General features: G+C 43.7%; 2 protein-coding genes across 2 annotated transcripts; one reads left to right on the top strand and one right to left on the bottom strand.

Moving 5' to 3' along the window:
- Positions 1-155: 155 nt before the first annotated feature.
- LOC137915783 (zinc finger protein 384-like) lies at positions 156-6,067 on the bottom strand. Its single transcript, XM_068758901.1, has 10 exons — positions 5,908-6,067; positions 4,681-4,748; positions 4,346-4,568; positions 3,937-4,050; positions 3,161-3,309; positions 2,992-3,080; positions 2,099-2,323; positions 622-789; positions 451-529; positions 156-359 (listed from the first exon to the last, which is right to left on the bottom strand). Exons 2-10 carry the CDS (start codon positions 4,741-4,743, stop codon positions 156-158), a joined length of 1,314 nt encoding a protein of 437 aa, XP_068615002.1. The 5' UTR covers positions 4,744-4,748; positions 5,908-6,067.
- A 650-nt stretch (positions 6,068-6,717) lies between these two features.
- On the top strand, positions 6,718-13,345 carry si:ch211-154o6.3 (uncharacterized protein LOC563854 homolog). Its single transcript, XM_068758899.1, has 13 exons — positions 6,718-6,807; positions 8,027-8,145; positions 8,570-8,775; positions 9,032-9,155; positions 9,400-9,521; positions 9,977-10,063; positions 10,243-10,332; positions 10,716-10,804; positions 11,452-11,674; positions 11,780-11,902; positions 12,040-12,205; positions 12,821-12,909; positions 13,035-13,345. Exons 1-13 carry the CDS (start codon positions 6,718-6,720, stop codon positions 13,130-13,132), a joined length of 1,626 nt encoding a protein of 541 aa, XP_068615000.1. The 3' UTR covers positions 13,133-13,345.
- The last annotated feature ends 440 nt before the right edge of the window (positions 13,346-13,785 follow it).

Raw genomic sequence — 13,785 nt, 5'->3', positions numbered from 1 at the left:
TTCCTCGCTATATCGCCGCTCACTGTGTTGCGGGTTTTCTTGCAGAGCATATGTATTTATAAGTTTCAGATTTTCCTCTATTTCGTGGCATTCTGGGATATTTGTGCACATGTGTTGGAGTCGGGAACGTAACACCCGCGTTAAACGAGGGACGACTATTTCATATAGAAATGCACTTCAGATAAGGGAACGAGTCTTACCGAGGTATAGCTACGGTTGCAGAGCCCACACGAGTAGATCCTCGCATGCTTGACTGTATGTGTAGACATGTGCACCTCCAGACTCGTTGCGTCTACATATCCTTTATTGCAGTTGGTGCACTTGTAGGGCTTGTCCTTGTTGTGCTGCCGTCGGTGGGACTGAAAAGAAGGTATCAAAACACAGCAAGGTGGGTAATAATTAACCTGATGTGGACTCGCTGTATGAGAAGAAACCAAAATTCTTTCTCACCTGCAAATTAGAGAGTTGCGTGAAGGACTTCTCACACCCCGAATGGGTACACTTGTATGGTCGATCTCCAGTGTGAATCCTCAACACAAGCAAACAAGTACATGTACTGTGTTCAAGCTGATTCAATCCGACCACAGAAAGAAACTGAAGGGAAATATGAAACTGACTTACCGGTTGTGCTGCTGAAGGTGACTGAGCTGCCTGAAGCACTTCTGGCAGTAGGAGCAGGTGTAGGGCTTCACTCCGGTGTGAATGCGGACATGTTGAGCCAGATAACTAGAGTTGGCAAATGACTTGGTACAATAGGGACACTTGTGAGGCTTTGACTCCGTGTGGTTCCTGATGAGTGCAGACAGGAGGGGCGAAATGGAAGGGAGAACAGGAACGTAAAGCATTATGTTAAATAAAACTATTTACATTTAGCAGATGCTTTTATCCAAAGCAACGCACGCCCTTTCATTCCAGATGATTGGGACAAGCAAGGCTACGCTAACATTTAAAGCCTCACAGCTTAACTTTGATTTATTACTAACATCATATTTCGTATCATTCAGAATTTAAAGTCACCTATGTCTAGCTCTGATGTGAACGCATCGGTCCTCTGAAATGAAAAGCATGTGTTTGCGTGAGTAATCGGCATCATCAGCAACAATATCATCATATTTGTGAACAATTCCTGGTGTCCAATCTGAAATGGAAGCACCAGCGGTGAATGGATGACATTTCGCTCTGGAGGACAGAAATGCTTACGTAAGCAGATCGGGAATCGCTGACAATCTACAATGTTGTTATCTCTCCTCGTTTGGATTCACTGTGCTGCCGTTGGTTACTGATGATACATGCTAAACGCCACAGGAGCCTCAATATGCTCATTCTCATTCATGTCACATAACCACAAACTGCTTTATGTATCTGATCTCGGAACACAAATGAAAGTGATTTGTCTGACATTCATTCACTCCGGCCTGTTGTGTGAATGCAGCACGATGTTGTTGGTGTTTTATGAAAAGAGTATCAACACGATAGCTACAAAATGTGGGCAGTGAGCGAGAAAGCAAGAGTAGGCAGAAAGAAAAGGGATTGATCGAGACGTATACCTGACAATCACACAATGGTGCAAAATCTGTGTGTAAAACCTTATTTCAACAGAAGGGCAAGTCTAAACGCACGTGTGTGTTTCTACTGAAGAGGCACCGGCACAAGAAATGACAGGAAACACAGACAAAAGGAAAATGCAAAGTTAGAAAATGGGAAGAAGTAAGCAGACTGCACACGCACAAATGAGGGGGGGGGGGAATACAATGGTAAATATTCTCATTGTGTTCATGCATTATAACACAGCTCCATGGATTTCAAATGGTCATTTTGACCTGAATATTGTGGAAATGTGCTAATGCACTGAGCCCAAATTTAAGGGTATTTAAGATTCAGGTTTTTGAAAAGGTCACATCTGGATGGATTTGGTTCCATGTGAGAGAACATCCACAAGTCAGTGAAATGAACATCTGCACACTTCTCGCATCTCTTCCCCAGGAGTCAGAAGACCAAAAAAAAAAAAAACTGAGCTTCTAAAATGCAATTAGCAGGACATGCCAACACGACAGGGGAAGATGGTATGGGCTGAAAAATGAGGGGGCGTCTGCAGTACCGTGTGTGCTGCTGTAAATGACTGAGCTGCCTGAAAGATTTCTGGCAGTAGGAGCAGGTGTAAGGCTTGGCCCCACTGTGGATGCGGATGTGCTGGGCCAGGTAGCTGGAGTTGGCGAATGACTTGGCGCAGTGAGGACACTTGTGAGGTTTGGCCTCTGTGTGCGACTTGGAGTGGATCTGCATGTCTGATTTACTGTGGAAGGTCGCCGCACACATCCGGCACCTAAAGGCGGAGAGACACAGAAATAGGAGGGAGGAGATTGAGGAACAAGAACGAAGAAGACGGACACATAACAGGAAAGGGAGACGCAAGAGAAAAGGTTTGGGAAGAGGGAAGAAAAAAGGAAATAAAGGTTGTTGAAAAGAGACAGGGGAATGAAGCATTGAGCCGTGGAAAGTGGAAAGCTAGAATAGAAAATTATGCTTACAATAAAAAAGGAAAATTAACAATTGAATATATATAAATGAAGACAGGATGGCAGGAGTTACATCAATTGTATGACGAAAAGATTTCAAGGCTAACATCAGTGCGAACTGTGGTAATAAGACATTCAGACATTAGAGAGCATGCTATACAAAGAAAAAAGGGGACAGTAGCGGCGAAGGACCTTTAATTTGCAGAGGCAGAGAGAGCAAACATATAGCACTGATGTATTTGTATCTAAAATACACGAAAAGAAAGAATCAATCGTCCACTGTTAAAGCTGTTAAGTTCAGCCAAACCATGCAAACAAGATTGTGTGTTTGTGTGTCTATCCAACAGCATCTAGCATCTACAGATCATCTCTACTCATTTCAACAGGACACAGAGGAGCAGGCGTGCTTGCATTCCACAGCTAGTGCGAGGATGATCGGCGATGCACAGCAGGTTACACCACGGAGTACCGGTACCTGTATGTCTTCGTGCCGTCTTTTGGGCCGTGGTCCTCTTCATTTGACAGGTTGTACGGGTCTCCAATATGATGCTGCAAAGTTGCTACCTGTCAAAAGTCATATTTGAGATTGGTAATCTGATAGTTTCTGAACTCTGATGTTCCTTTCTATCTCTGGATTTTCTTACCTGGCTACCAGCCAGATGAGCCAGTATTAGTGTTTCACTTCCTGCACCCCCAGGACCAACCCTGGTCATTGTTACCTTCCTCTTCCTGCCCCGTTTGGAGGGCGCAGGCATCAGAACCACGTGGGACGCCCCATCCCCTTCTTTCTTTTCTACAACAAGATCAACAGCAGCGGGTAAAGAGGGGACGACACCGGTGAACAAGGCGACAACAGGGGCTCGAGAAGCTTCCGATGAACAGTTGCTTCTATAAGCGATCCTTTAGTATATTCAGCGTACCACGTGTTGCTGCGTGAGTAAACTGACTCAAAGTAAGTGTACCTGAAGGAAGCCATGCGATTATTAATGTATTTTTTCTTTCAGGTTTAATTGAAGGAACATATAAAAGTGTGACTCATAATGAAGTATGTTAAAATAACCATTTAAAAGTCCATAAAAACTCATTATGGCAGAAAAGTAGACTCGCATTTGGAAATAAAGAAAAACAGATTTATTTAAGCAAAAAAAGCAAAAGTTAGTAGCACAGTGTGGCTCCTTTGATGGCTGTGCTGCTGTTTAACATCTGGGAACTGCTGCTGTTTTAGAGCAAAGTGCTCAGTATGGATCATTAGCGCAGAGATATCATAAAGAGCAAACCTAATTTGTTTTCTTCTGTAGACGGCATAGTAAAAAGGACTGCTCTGCTGATGCGTTACATTTTGTGGAAAAAAATTAAAAAAATAAAAAACATTGCATTTTTGAACCATATACAAGATACAATATTTAATATGCTGGTTTACCTTGAGAATGGAGTGCTGAAACAATCATGGTTGTCGCTGGATGACCAGATACGAACGGCTGAGATGAGTTGGGAGAGACGAGTGTTCCCTGAGGTGTCGTGATGACCAGACCTGCTTCTCAGGAAGAATAAGAAGCCACAGGAGAGAGAAAATAAATCACCTTAGTAGCGACACTTTATGTGCCGTATGCTCAACCTGGAAGTGACGGTATTAAAATTGAAGGCACAGCAATATTGTTTCTATTATTAGAATGCAGCCTTGAGGTTGTTGCATAAATTAAGACACACTGGTGTTTATTTTTATAAATTGTGATGTGCCCTTCTGCCCACAGAACTGGAATCTGAATCTATATTGTGGGATAAAAACCAGCCTCAGACTGAGATAGACATCCTTGCAGACGCAAACTTGCCTGCTGTCATGATGCCTGTGGACGGGACAGGCAGCAGGCTCTGGCTGCTGTGAGGAGGGTGAAAGTGTGCAACAGAACCCGCCTGCCCTCCTCCATCTGTCTTTGTCCCAGAAGTGGGGATGGTGAGAAGAGCGGTTTGATAGTGGGATGCAGAGGGAGGCGAGAAGGACGCATTCTTTTCCTGTTGCTCTTTTACCTTGTTCAAGAACATAGCATTCTCAATCTGTAAATCAAGAGGAGAATCGTCATTGGATTTAACAGGATGGCCTCGACTGAAGACACCTCAAACAGGCTTCTTCTGAAATACATCATCTTGATTCCTTGTTGAAACTTACCTGTCCTGGTACGGTGGGAATGGGAGCCCAGAAATAGGATGAATTAAAGTGAGAATCCTCCATAATCTCTGCAATGACACAAAAGCAACAGAAACAAATTGACCATAACTGCTTTGTCGGTGATACGACTAGTCACTGCACAAATAAAAACGACACACCACCACCACAAACACAAAGTCGACAGTGCCAATGTTAACAAACAACCGCATAGCACAATCACACCTGACTTCACAACAATGAATGGATCATTAATTACCCCTAAACAGTCTTTATCAGAGATGCAGGAGCACTACCTACTTCGCCGTATGCAGGGCGTTCTTGTCAACATATGCTTCCTTTTTCCTCCTCCATACTGCTGGTCTGTAACCCCCCCCCCAGACGTTATTTTACCCCCCCACAGCTCCAGAGAGCAACATCCTAAAACACCTCCTGCAGCTTACCCAGATGGGTTTTGGGCTAACTTTTCTATCCTTTGGAGTTAGCAGAGCTGAACATATTGGAGTCTGGGCGTGGAGGCATCGTGTATATTTAAGCCTTTAGAACATGTGCTAAAGAGAATATTAGAACAAACCCAAAAGACTATGCTTCCAGCTGTGTGAGCATAGCTAACACACACACACACACACACACACACACACACACACAGAGACTAGTGTTAGTTATTAAGGTTTAATAACTGACTAGTACAGACATGGTGGGTGACAGCACGAAGATATCATCAAACGTTTTTGGCTAAATGTAATGCAGAGTACATTAGCTTATGTTCCCGGTATGTTAATGACGTAGTTACACCCAACTATCTTGACTAGAGGTCACAGACTCGTTGTTTTTGAGCTGCCAACATGTTAACTGCGATATAAATTCATCAAACATCGTTAATTAATGAGACGTGTGTCATTTAAATGTCAACAAAGTGCTCAAGAGAAGTACTCGTCTCGGTCAACTTGACTTCAATCAGGCCTGACGTGCTGTTTAGTCAGCAGTTAGCTAGCATACAGCTCAGCGTGTCTGTCGGTCCCTCTTGCCTGAGATGAAATAAAAGGCAAAGCAAAAAAATAAAAAGCGCACTCATATGATAAAAAAAAAAAAAAAAAAAAAACCCCGGAGAGAAAAAAAACACACAACAGACTTACAGACTTCCGGCTGTGTAGGCGGCGCAGGCGGCAGCAGAGTCATGCAAATCTACTACAAAACACCGCAGACTGCATGGAAATGAGTGGCTTTTACCGGCAACGACGGCTCCGTCTGCCTCCCCGGAACTGTCGTAGGTCGGAGAAATTTGGACAAAGTTGTCCAAATTCTCCCAAACCAGTGAAGTTTGTCCTCTTTGCTTTTTTTTTTTCGTGTTTTTTTTTTTTTTTTTCCTCGGTTTTTTTCCCTCCGACGAAGGAGCTGTCTAGTCAAGCTTTACTTCCTCCGGATATGGTCCGTCGAACAAAAGAAGCGTCTGATGACGTCACTTCCTGAGATTTAAATGCTTAAATTACCTGTTGTCAGTCATTTGGTGACTCCTTGTACTAAACACCTGCATAAAAAAGGCTTAAAGATGGTGATATAATTATATCTGCAACATTCGGCTTTATCTGATCAAATAAAGCATTTTGAGCTACGATAGGAACTCCTTTTTCTTCTATGTTAGTTCCAGCCACCGTGAGACGAGTCGGTAGCTCGAAAATACGAGATGATAGAACAGTACGGGAAAGCAGCGTAATATCATAGTTCTTTTTTTTTTTTTTGGACATGAGAATGCAACATGTAAAACTGCAAACCTGAACGTCACCGGTAGTTATTTTCAGTGAAGTTCTCTAATCGGCCACAGGGTGTCGCTGTAACGACAGTCACACACGTTTTTGCCGTATCGTCAACATCCGGCAACACGTCTTCACCAGGCAACACACCCTAGAGCTGTCTCTTAACCTTTATTTATCTGACTCCTCCGGCTATTTTATTTATCGGCGATGTTGTATCTTTGACATTTTCCTGGCGGAGTGAGAGTCAGGCCGTTTAAAGTGCAGCTCGGTCCAGCATTAGTTCCAGATGAGGGAAGCGAGGAAACTCGAGAAGAAGTTGAGACAGATTGAAAATCTGGAATTTAAATTCAGTCTCACTCCAGACGAGAGATTTAAGGTACAGAAACACGTCAACTGCACTTGTGTGAATAAAACGTAAACTAAGAGTATATATTGGTGTTAGAATGGTCCGAAGTTGTGAATTAGTGTTTCGTAAACTAGGCATGACAATGTTTATATAATAAAAAAGAGAAATATGTGATACATCTGACTTAGTAATAATAATGAGTCATACGGAAGATATTTCCTTCAGGAGTTTTAGCAGAGCAAATAATGATCAGGAAGAGAGTCAGTGAGTAAAAGGGCAGATTGTCGAGATGACGAAAGTGCCACGTTTCATTTTCTGCTGATCTGATGTTACCTAATTTGTGGCGCGTCAGTATTATAAGATCATTTAGTCAAGAGGATGAAGGTTACTCATTATTTATTTATGAGACTTCTTCATTTCCTTTGTGTGAACTTGTTTGATCAAATAGTGTGTTACACAAAATGTGTGCAATTCTACATTTCATAAGATTAATTATCTCATCGTTAAAGTAAGAGAGTCATTAAAATGTGGGAAAAGTTCAGAGATGTACAACTTTTAATGTGTAAAACTACTGTCCTAGGCTGTTACTGTGCAGTATTTATTTCTTGTGTATTTCTAGTCTTGTATGTTTGTACCTGTATATTTTGACACATTTTGCTGTTCATTCCTTTTATTTTTTTTTAATCTAGAATGTATGGTTACTTTTCTGATTTGTTTTTGACAGAGAAAATATATCTTATATATATATATAATGTAATGTATTGATACTTCTAACTTCAATACAATACTTCTATATTTAATGTCCATTTCGCAATAACAAAATCTCAATAAGAGATATTTGGACGTCTGCAGAAAGAATCATGCAATGATCATACGCTCCCCACAATACGCCTCTGTCTTTATTAGAGCTTCCTGCCTAAAGGTTATGCAGTATTTTCAAACTCATGTCCTAAATCTTCCCAGACCTGAGCCAAGATAATCCAGATGAGATCATTGTGATATATATATATATATATTTAAACATAATTTTGCTTCACCAAACATCACACATACTTGTGCTTCTAAATTAGTCCACCTTTAATTTGTAATTCCAGTGGGGTGCTCTCCACCCACTAGGAAGATGAGATATACAACTAATGTTGCCAGTTGTGCTGTAATAAATGATGACAGGCTGATTACGTTGGTTGTGCATATAAACAAGTTGTGTATTTAGCATCTTGGTTTACGACCAATCTCGTGTGTCTGTCAGATCTCCAGCAAGGCGGAGCTGCGTTCTAGATTGGCTGAGCTTCGGCTGCAGCTTTCTGGCCCGCAGCAAACTCCAGGGATTGTGGGAGACGCAAAAGAGGAGAAGATGAAAAGACAAGTGTAAGGAAGTGAGGGAAAAGCACTTGCGGTGGGGGTGGTGGGGGGGGGGGGGGCAGATTGAGAGAAGTGTAATTCTTCAAAAGCGACAACATTCACTTTGAAGCGTTTGATCTTTTTTGTGTGTCTGTCCAACAAACACACTGGAGGTGAAATGCTGTCGCGTTTGAAGAAAATGTGAACTTTTTACCGCTCACATTGTATCAATGCAAGCGTCGCTCAGGGATGTCATACTCCGTATCAAAGGCCCTCAGGGCTCTGTGCACATCAGTAAAATCACACAGGGGTATTAACATCACCCAATAATATACGCAGACTCGTAGGTCAATATCAAGAAGGAATTGTTTTCAGTGTGACTTTACAGGTACGTTCTCTGTCATTTGCATTTTGATTATTCATTCAGCTTTTGCTCTCTGCACTGGCACAGGGAAGATGCCTCTGAGGCTCCTCCATCACAAGCGCCTCCAGCCTCTAAGGTCCGTAAGGGAGAAGAGGTGTCCAGTGCTGAAGCGATGCCAGAGGCGGCTGCCAGACAGGGAGGAGGAGGAGGACGAGGAGGGGGAGCAGACACAAGCATACGGTGGGAAAGGACGACGTCGGCCAGCGTGTCCGATCAACGACTTCAAGAAGAAGGTGGGGGAGTTAAGAAGAGTGGCTTTAATGAACTTAACGTAGACTGCAGTTCCTTATTTTATGATATAAAATCCGGTTGTACAGGTACACCCATAGGAGTATGGGTGTCAGGTGTCAGTGTTAAAATCAACAGGCAGCATTTGCAAAATTCCCTCCACGCTCGGCAGCCCGATCCATGCTGAAGCTGCTGTGTGGATTAGCATACGGGGTAGTGATGAGGCAACATTGCTAATTGCACAAATAAATTCCTTCACAGATGCTGAATTTACATCCCTCAGATCATCTTGGGAGAAGGCAAAGTTTCGCTTGAGGCTGTTGGAAGGTCACAATGACATCGTCACCTGTGTGGCTGCCGTTGACAACCTGGTGGTTTCTGGAAGGTAACGCAGAAAAGAAGCCCTCATTTACATAATGGAGGTGCAAATTGAACAGTTCACCTAATTTATCACTTAATATTCCCTTGCTGTCTGACGGGTATTTGTTTTTCCACCTTCTCTCGGCAAAAGTCTTTCATGATTAATGGAGAAGCCTTTTAACATTGCTGGTGTTTGCGTGCCTCATCTCAATCACACTTTCTCCTCCTACCTGCTCTCTCTCTGCCACTGCCCGTGTTTCTCCTCCCAGCCGAGATACGACAGTGAAGGTATGGCACGTTCCCACGGCGACGGAGCACAAGAACCTGGGGGGTCATACTGGTGGGGTCACCTGTCTGTCTGCTCCTCCTCCAGAGTACTGCAAAAGGCTGTGTGAGGACACACACACACACACACACACACACACACGTGGGTTGACTACAGCTGCGTAATGGCTGTGTCCTACGGTCTAGTAATTATAGGAGCCGTTCATCAGATCAGCTCCAGTTAGAGATAATCTCAGTAGACACTTTAGACAATTCCCTGTCGGTCTGAAACTGGCTGCCTTCCATCAGTTGAACTCCAGTGGCTCCACCTGTACTCCCTCCCCACCTGCTTCCCCAACTTCAGGTTTCAAGTGAAGTAGCGCAGCACATGAACGATGCAACTCGGCGAACTGAAGCCACACGGTGCTCATTCACCAATTTATTTTATGTATTTCTAGCTGCTTTTTATCTGTTTCTCGCTGTCTTTTGATTTGATTTGAGTTTTTGTCCTCTTCGCTCTTTCCTTCTCTGACCCTTGTTCCTCCCCCCCCACTCATCTGTGTGTGTTTGCCCTCTCCCTAGCCTCGTCCCTGTCTCTGTCCAACAAAGAGAGGTTTATTTTAAGCGGCTCCTCAGACTGCTCTGTGAAGATCTGGGCCCTGAGCATTGGTATGCATAACTACACAGGCACACACACATATATATATTATTATTATTATTAAGATACACAGCGCTTCAGGGTCCTGTCTGGGCAACTGGTGTGTGTGTGTGTGTGTGTGTGTGTGTGCATTGTAATCAGTGGTTTCTGTGCCCTGTCAATTAAATGAGAATGTCCCTGTTACCTTCAGGGCAGTGTGTTAAGTCTATCTACACGTTCAATGCTGTGACTGCACTCTGCTTTGTCCCAGAGGAGGATGGGTGCATCATCACTGGATCAGGTGAGGGCTTTTTTTTGTGTAGAAAGCAGGCGTATGTGTGTGTGTGGGGGGGGGGGGGCAGTTTGTGTCACAGTGAACAGTATAATTGGAGTCGGATGTTGTCATATCACGTCGTATTTGTATGTGTATTTGTCCTAATTGGAGTGTAGGTGAGCGTACGTGTCGTCTCTGATTTAAAGGCAGAGGCTCGTGTGGCGGCGACATTAGTCTGCCAGCGAGTTAGAGAGTGTAGCCGAGAGTTATCGGGGCAAATCAGAGAGACGCAGGAGACACAGTTTAGACAGTCGGTCTCAAGAGGGTTGACCGTGACCAGCGGTAATGACTTCCAGATGCCTGTGAGCACACGCTAACCTCAGACTGTCGTCCTCCCCCCCCCCCTTCAGATGGGGGGAAAGTTCAAGTCTGGAGCTGGTACACTTTTGAAAACTGCCAGTCGGTCAACGCTCACCAGGAAGCCGTTTCCTCTGTCCAGGTGGGTCAGACACTTCTTGGCCGCGGGAACGCTGTCCACGGCGAGGACGCTCAAGCTGCTATTTCATTGGTCGGCCTATTATTGTGATATTGGTGGCAAAGAGAAAATTCCAGCAGTGCTTCTCTCTCTCGCTGTAGAAGCTGTCAAAAGTAATTTTAGATTTTTTTTTATTTTTTTTTATTAATTTGTGAAAAGGCCTCTCCTGAGGAAATCAAATGGCATCAACATCAAACATATTTATGCACTTTTATTCCCACACTCGCTCTCTCTGGTTAGTGCTTTCAAATGAAAATCAAAGATGTTTTTTGAGATGTAAGCTGTGGAGCTTGGCCAATTTTAGAGCGAATACTGTATGTATTTTGAGCAAAAAGGCTTTTTATATTTGGTATTTCAATCCACCGCTGCAAAAAAATAATAATAATAATTCAAAATGCAATCATCACAATATGCCCAAAGCGGTGAAGCATAGCGCATCATTGTGGCCCTCTTTGTTTTTTGTCGTGCAAAAAGCACATAATTTATTTAGAACCAATGGCGGCAAAGACATTTACATATCGAAACCTCTCACATGCAAGCACATTCCGTGCACAGATAGTGGATTAAGACTCAGATCACCATGACAACCGTGTCTCCTGTGCTCTCTGTAGTCTCAAGGTCCACTGGTGTTCAGTGGCTCGGCTGAGGGAGGAGTTTCTGTGTGGGAGAACCGGTGTTCAGATCGAGACCCTCTGAGGCTGCTGCACCATTGGAGTGGCCGGGTGGCAGGCAGCGGAGGGGGGCTGGGTGGGCGTCTGATACTCAGCCCACGGGGGGACAGAGTTTTTCTGGCTCATGGTCAAGCCTGGATCAAGATTCTGAACTGGAGGACTGGTGAGCTCTGGAATGAGATGAGTGGAGTTACGTGTGTCAGACAGAAGGTAGATTTTTGGAGCATTTGCATAATCCTTCCAACAAACATCTGTCCAATTATCACAGGAACGATGTCCAGATTGACCAATCACAGCAGTGTCACCGGGGTAACAGATTGTGCTCACCAGACAGGAGGCCTCCTAATTGGCTCCTGCTATGATCTGCTAAATGGAGAGAGCTCGTTAAATTGTGAGTGTCATTGTAACCCGTGTGAAACAAAAATGCACCTCCTCCTCTCTGAGTGATCGAAAGCATCATCAGGACTTAATGCAAAAATCAAAACACTTTGTGTCCCTCTGTCCCCCTCTGTCTTCCTCCTCCTCTAGTATTCTCTCTGCCTCAGTGTCAGTACCTGGTCTCTCTGACCTGGCCTGATGCTCCCAGAATCCTCTGCCTTGCTTCATGGACCACAGGGAGCGGAGATCACCGGTGGGTCACCGGAGGTCGCAACCTGATCGTGTGGGAGCAGCTCCCGGGTTCCAGGAAGCAGAGGTGGGCGTAATACTTATCAACACAGCCCAGCTAGGAAGATTTCAGTTGAAACAGCACAATTATATTTCCATAATTCTTCTAAGGGCAGCGCATTGCTAATTCTAAAGCTATACTGGGATTTACAATGTTCTCGTGTATTTAAATTATATTTAAATGATTTTTATCCTCTTGGCCGTGGTGTGATGGGCAGACAGTATCTGGAGCATCTCTTTTTAACTATAGCTTCACCAGACCTTACTAATATTTTAACCATGATGAATAGCTGTGTGTCTTTTGATATTTAGAATATCAAAAGACACACACACACTCATTGTTAAAAAGTGAGTGGAGCTATATCTTATTTATTGGTTCTTCATTTTCCTCTAAAATAATAGTTATTATTTCATGAAGCAGGAACTGGATTTTTCAGTCACTCTCATCTTAAGAACGCTCCCGTCTGTTATGTGGTTCATACATTATATTCTCCAGCCCTGCAGAGCAGATTGCAATCCTTAATATAATAATTTCATACACCGACGCATTTGTCGTACCTTTTTTTTTTTTGTGTGTGTGTTTTTTTTTTTAGGAAATGTCCAGATGACCCTTGTTAATGGATTTCCGCTATAAATGTTACAGAGGCGATGTCACAGTGAAGAGAGACAGTCGATTGGAGTCCTGCTTATTGGAGTCCGAGGGGGACTCAGATGATGAAGAGGACTCTGATGGTATACGAAACACACTCTGCGATGTCTTATTCTCTGACGCAGATGCTGAATGAGTAACCACTGTCAGCAGGATTTTACACGTTGCGTGTCTTGATGACTCTTTATCACCTCCTTGGTAAATTTAGATTGTGTGGACGACGACAGCGGCGAGGGAAGAGACAGCCAAGGTGACGGTGCAGGGGACGGAACGGCCGCCTCATGGTTGCGTTGCGTTCTCCAGTGAGTGCTGGTTTTCTCACGCCGAGGACGCCAAGGCCTGGAGCCACGAAGAAGAGATGAGAAGGAGGGAGTGCAGTGAGAGTATAAGGGGGCGGAGTGTGACAGACCTGAGCGTCTGTATCAGAAGGGGAGCATATGGATTGAGAAAGTTAATACGTGTGTGAGTGGTAGACATGATTTTTTATGTAAATATTGTTTTCACAGCCAATAAAGTGTGACACTGACTCTCACCTCCATATTTGCAGTTCGTCTTTTTTTTTTTATTCCGATGTGACCCTGACTCTTCAAACGCTGGTTCGTTGCTGCTCAGCTGGTGCAGCCTGTGGAAACATAGATACAAATACAATGTTATTAAATCTTTATTCCACTCATCCCGTCCTTCTTGTTGTCTGCATTACATGTTAGTTTGTCTCCGGGGTGTCTTTTGCTCTTTGTAAACATAATTGAGGAGTTTCTTTTTAAATGATGACTTGAATGTCGACCTCAGTATCACGTCTGTTTGCTCCATCAAATTCATTTCGGTTCCTCTGCATCCATTTAATTGAACCCCTTTTTAAAAAACATAATTAGCATTTAAATCTCTTCCCACACTCTCTAACCCCCCCCCCCCACCGACCACCACCACCATTACCAGCACCACCAACACCAGCGTTTTCT

The sequence above is a fragment of the Brachionichthys hirsutus genome, unplaced genomic scaffold (assembly GCF_040956055.1).
Source record: "Brachionichthys hirsutus isolate HB-005 unplaced genomic scaffold, CSIRO-AGI_Bhir_v1 contig_764, whole genome shotgun sequence".
NCBI classification, from domain to species: Eukaryota; Metazoa; Chordata; class Actinopteri; order Lophiiformes; family Brachionichthyidae; genus Brachionichthys; species Brachionichthys hirsutus.
This window is presented reverse-complemented; position numbering and strand designations above follow the sequence as displayed.

What these genes read in the sequence shown, in the direction of transcription:
- si:ch211-154o6.3 (XM_068758899.1), top strand. Translation starts at nt 6,718, where the DNA reads ATGAGGGAAGCGAGGAAACTCGAGAAGAAGTTGAGACAGATTGAAAAT. An exon ending in GAGAAGATGAAAAGACAAGT is followed by an intron (nt 8,146 to 8,569) that starts GTAAGGAAGTGA and finishes GCACTGGCACAG; the next exon opens with GGAAGATGCCTCTGAGGCTC. An exon ending in AACCTGGTGGTTTCTGGAAG is followed by an intron (nt 9,156 to 9,399) that starts GTAACGCAGAAA and finishes TTCTCCTCCCAG; the next exon opens with CCGAGATACGACAGTGAAGG.
- LOC137915783 (XM_068758901.1), bottom strand. Translation starts at nt 4,743, where the DNA reads ATGGAGGATTCTCACTTTAATTCATCCTATTTCTGGGCTCCCATTCCC. An exon ending in TTCAGCACTCCATTCTCAAG is followed by an intron (nt 3,310 to 3,936) that starts GTAAACCAGCAT and finishes ATCTTGTTGTAG; the next exon opens with AAAAGAAAGAAGGGGATGGG. An exon ending in CACCTTCAGCAGCACAACCG is followed by an intron (nt 530 to 621) that starts GTAAGTCAGTTT and finishes GCTTGTGTTGAG; the next exon opens with GATTCACACTGGAGATCGAC.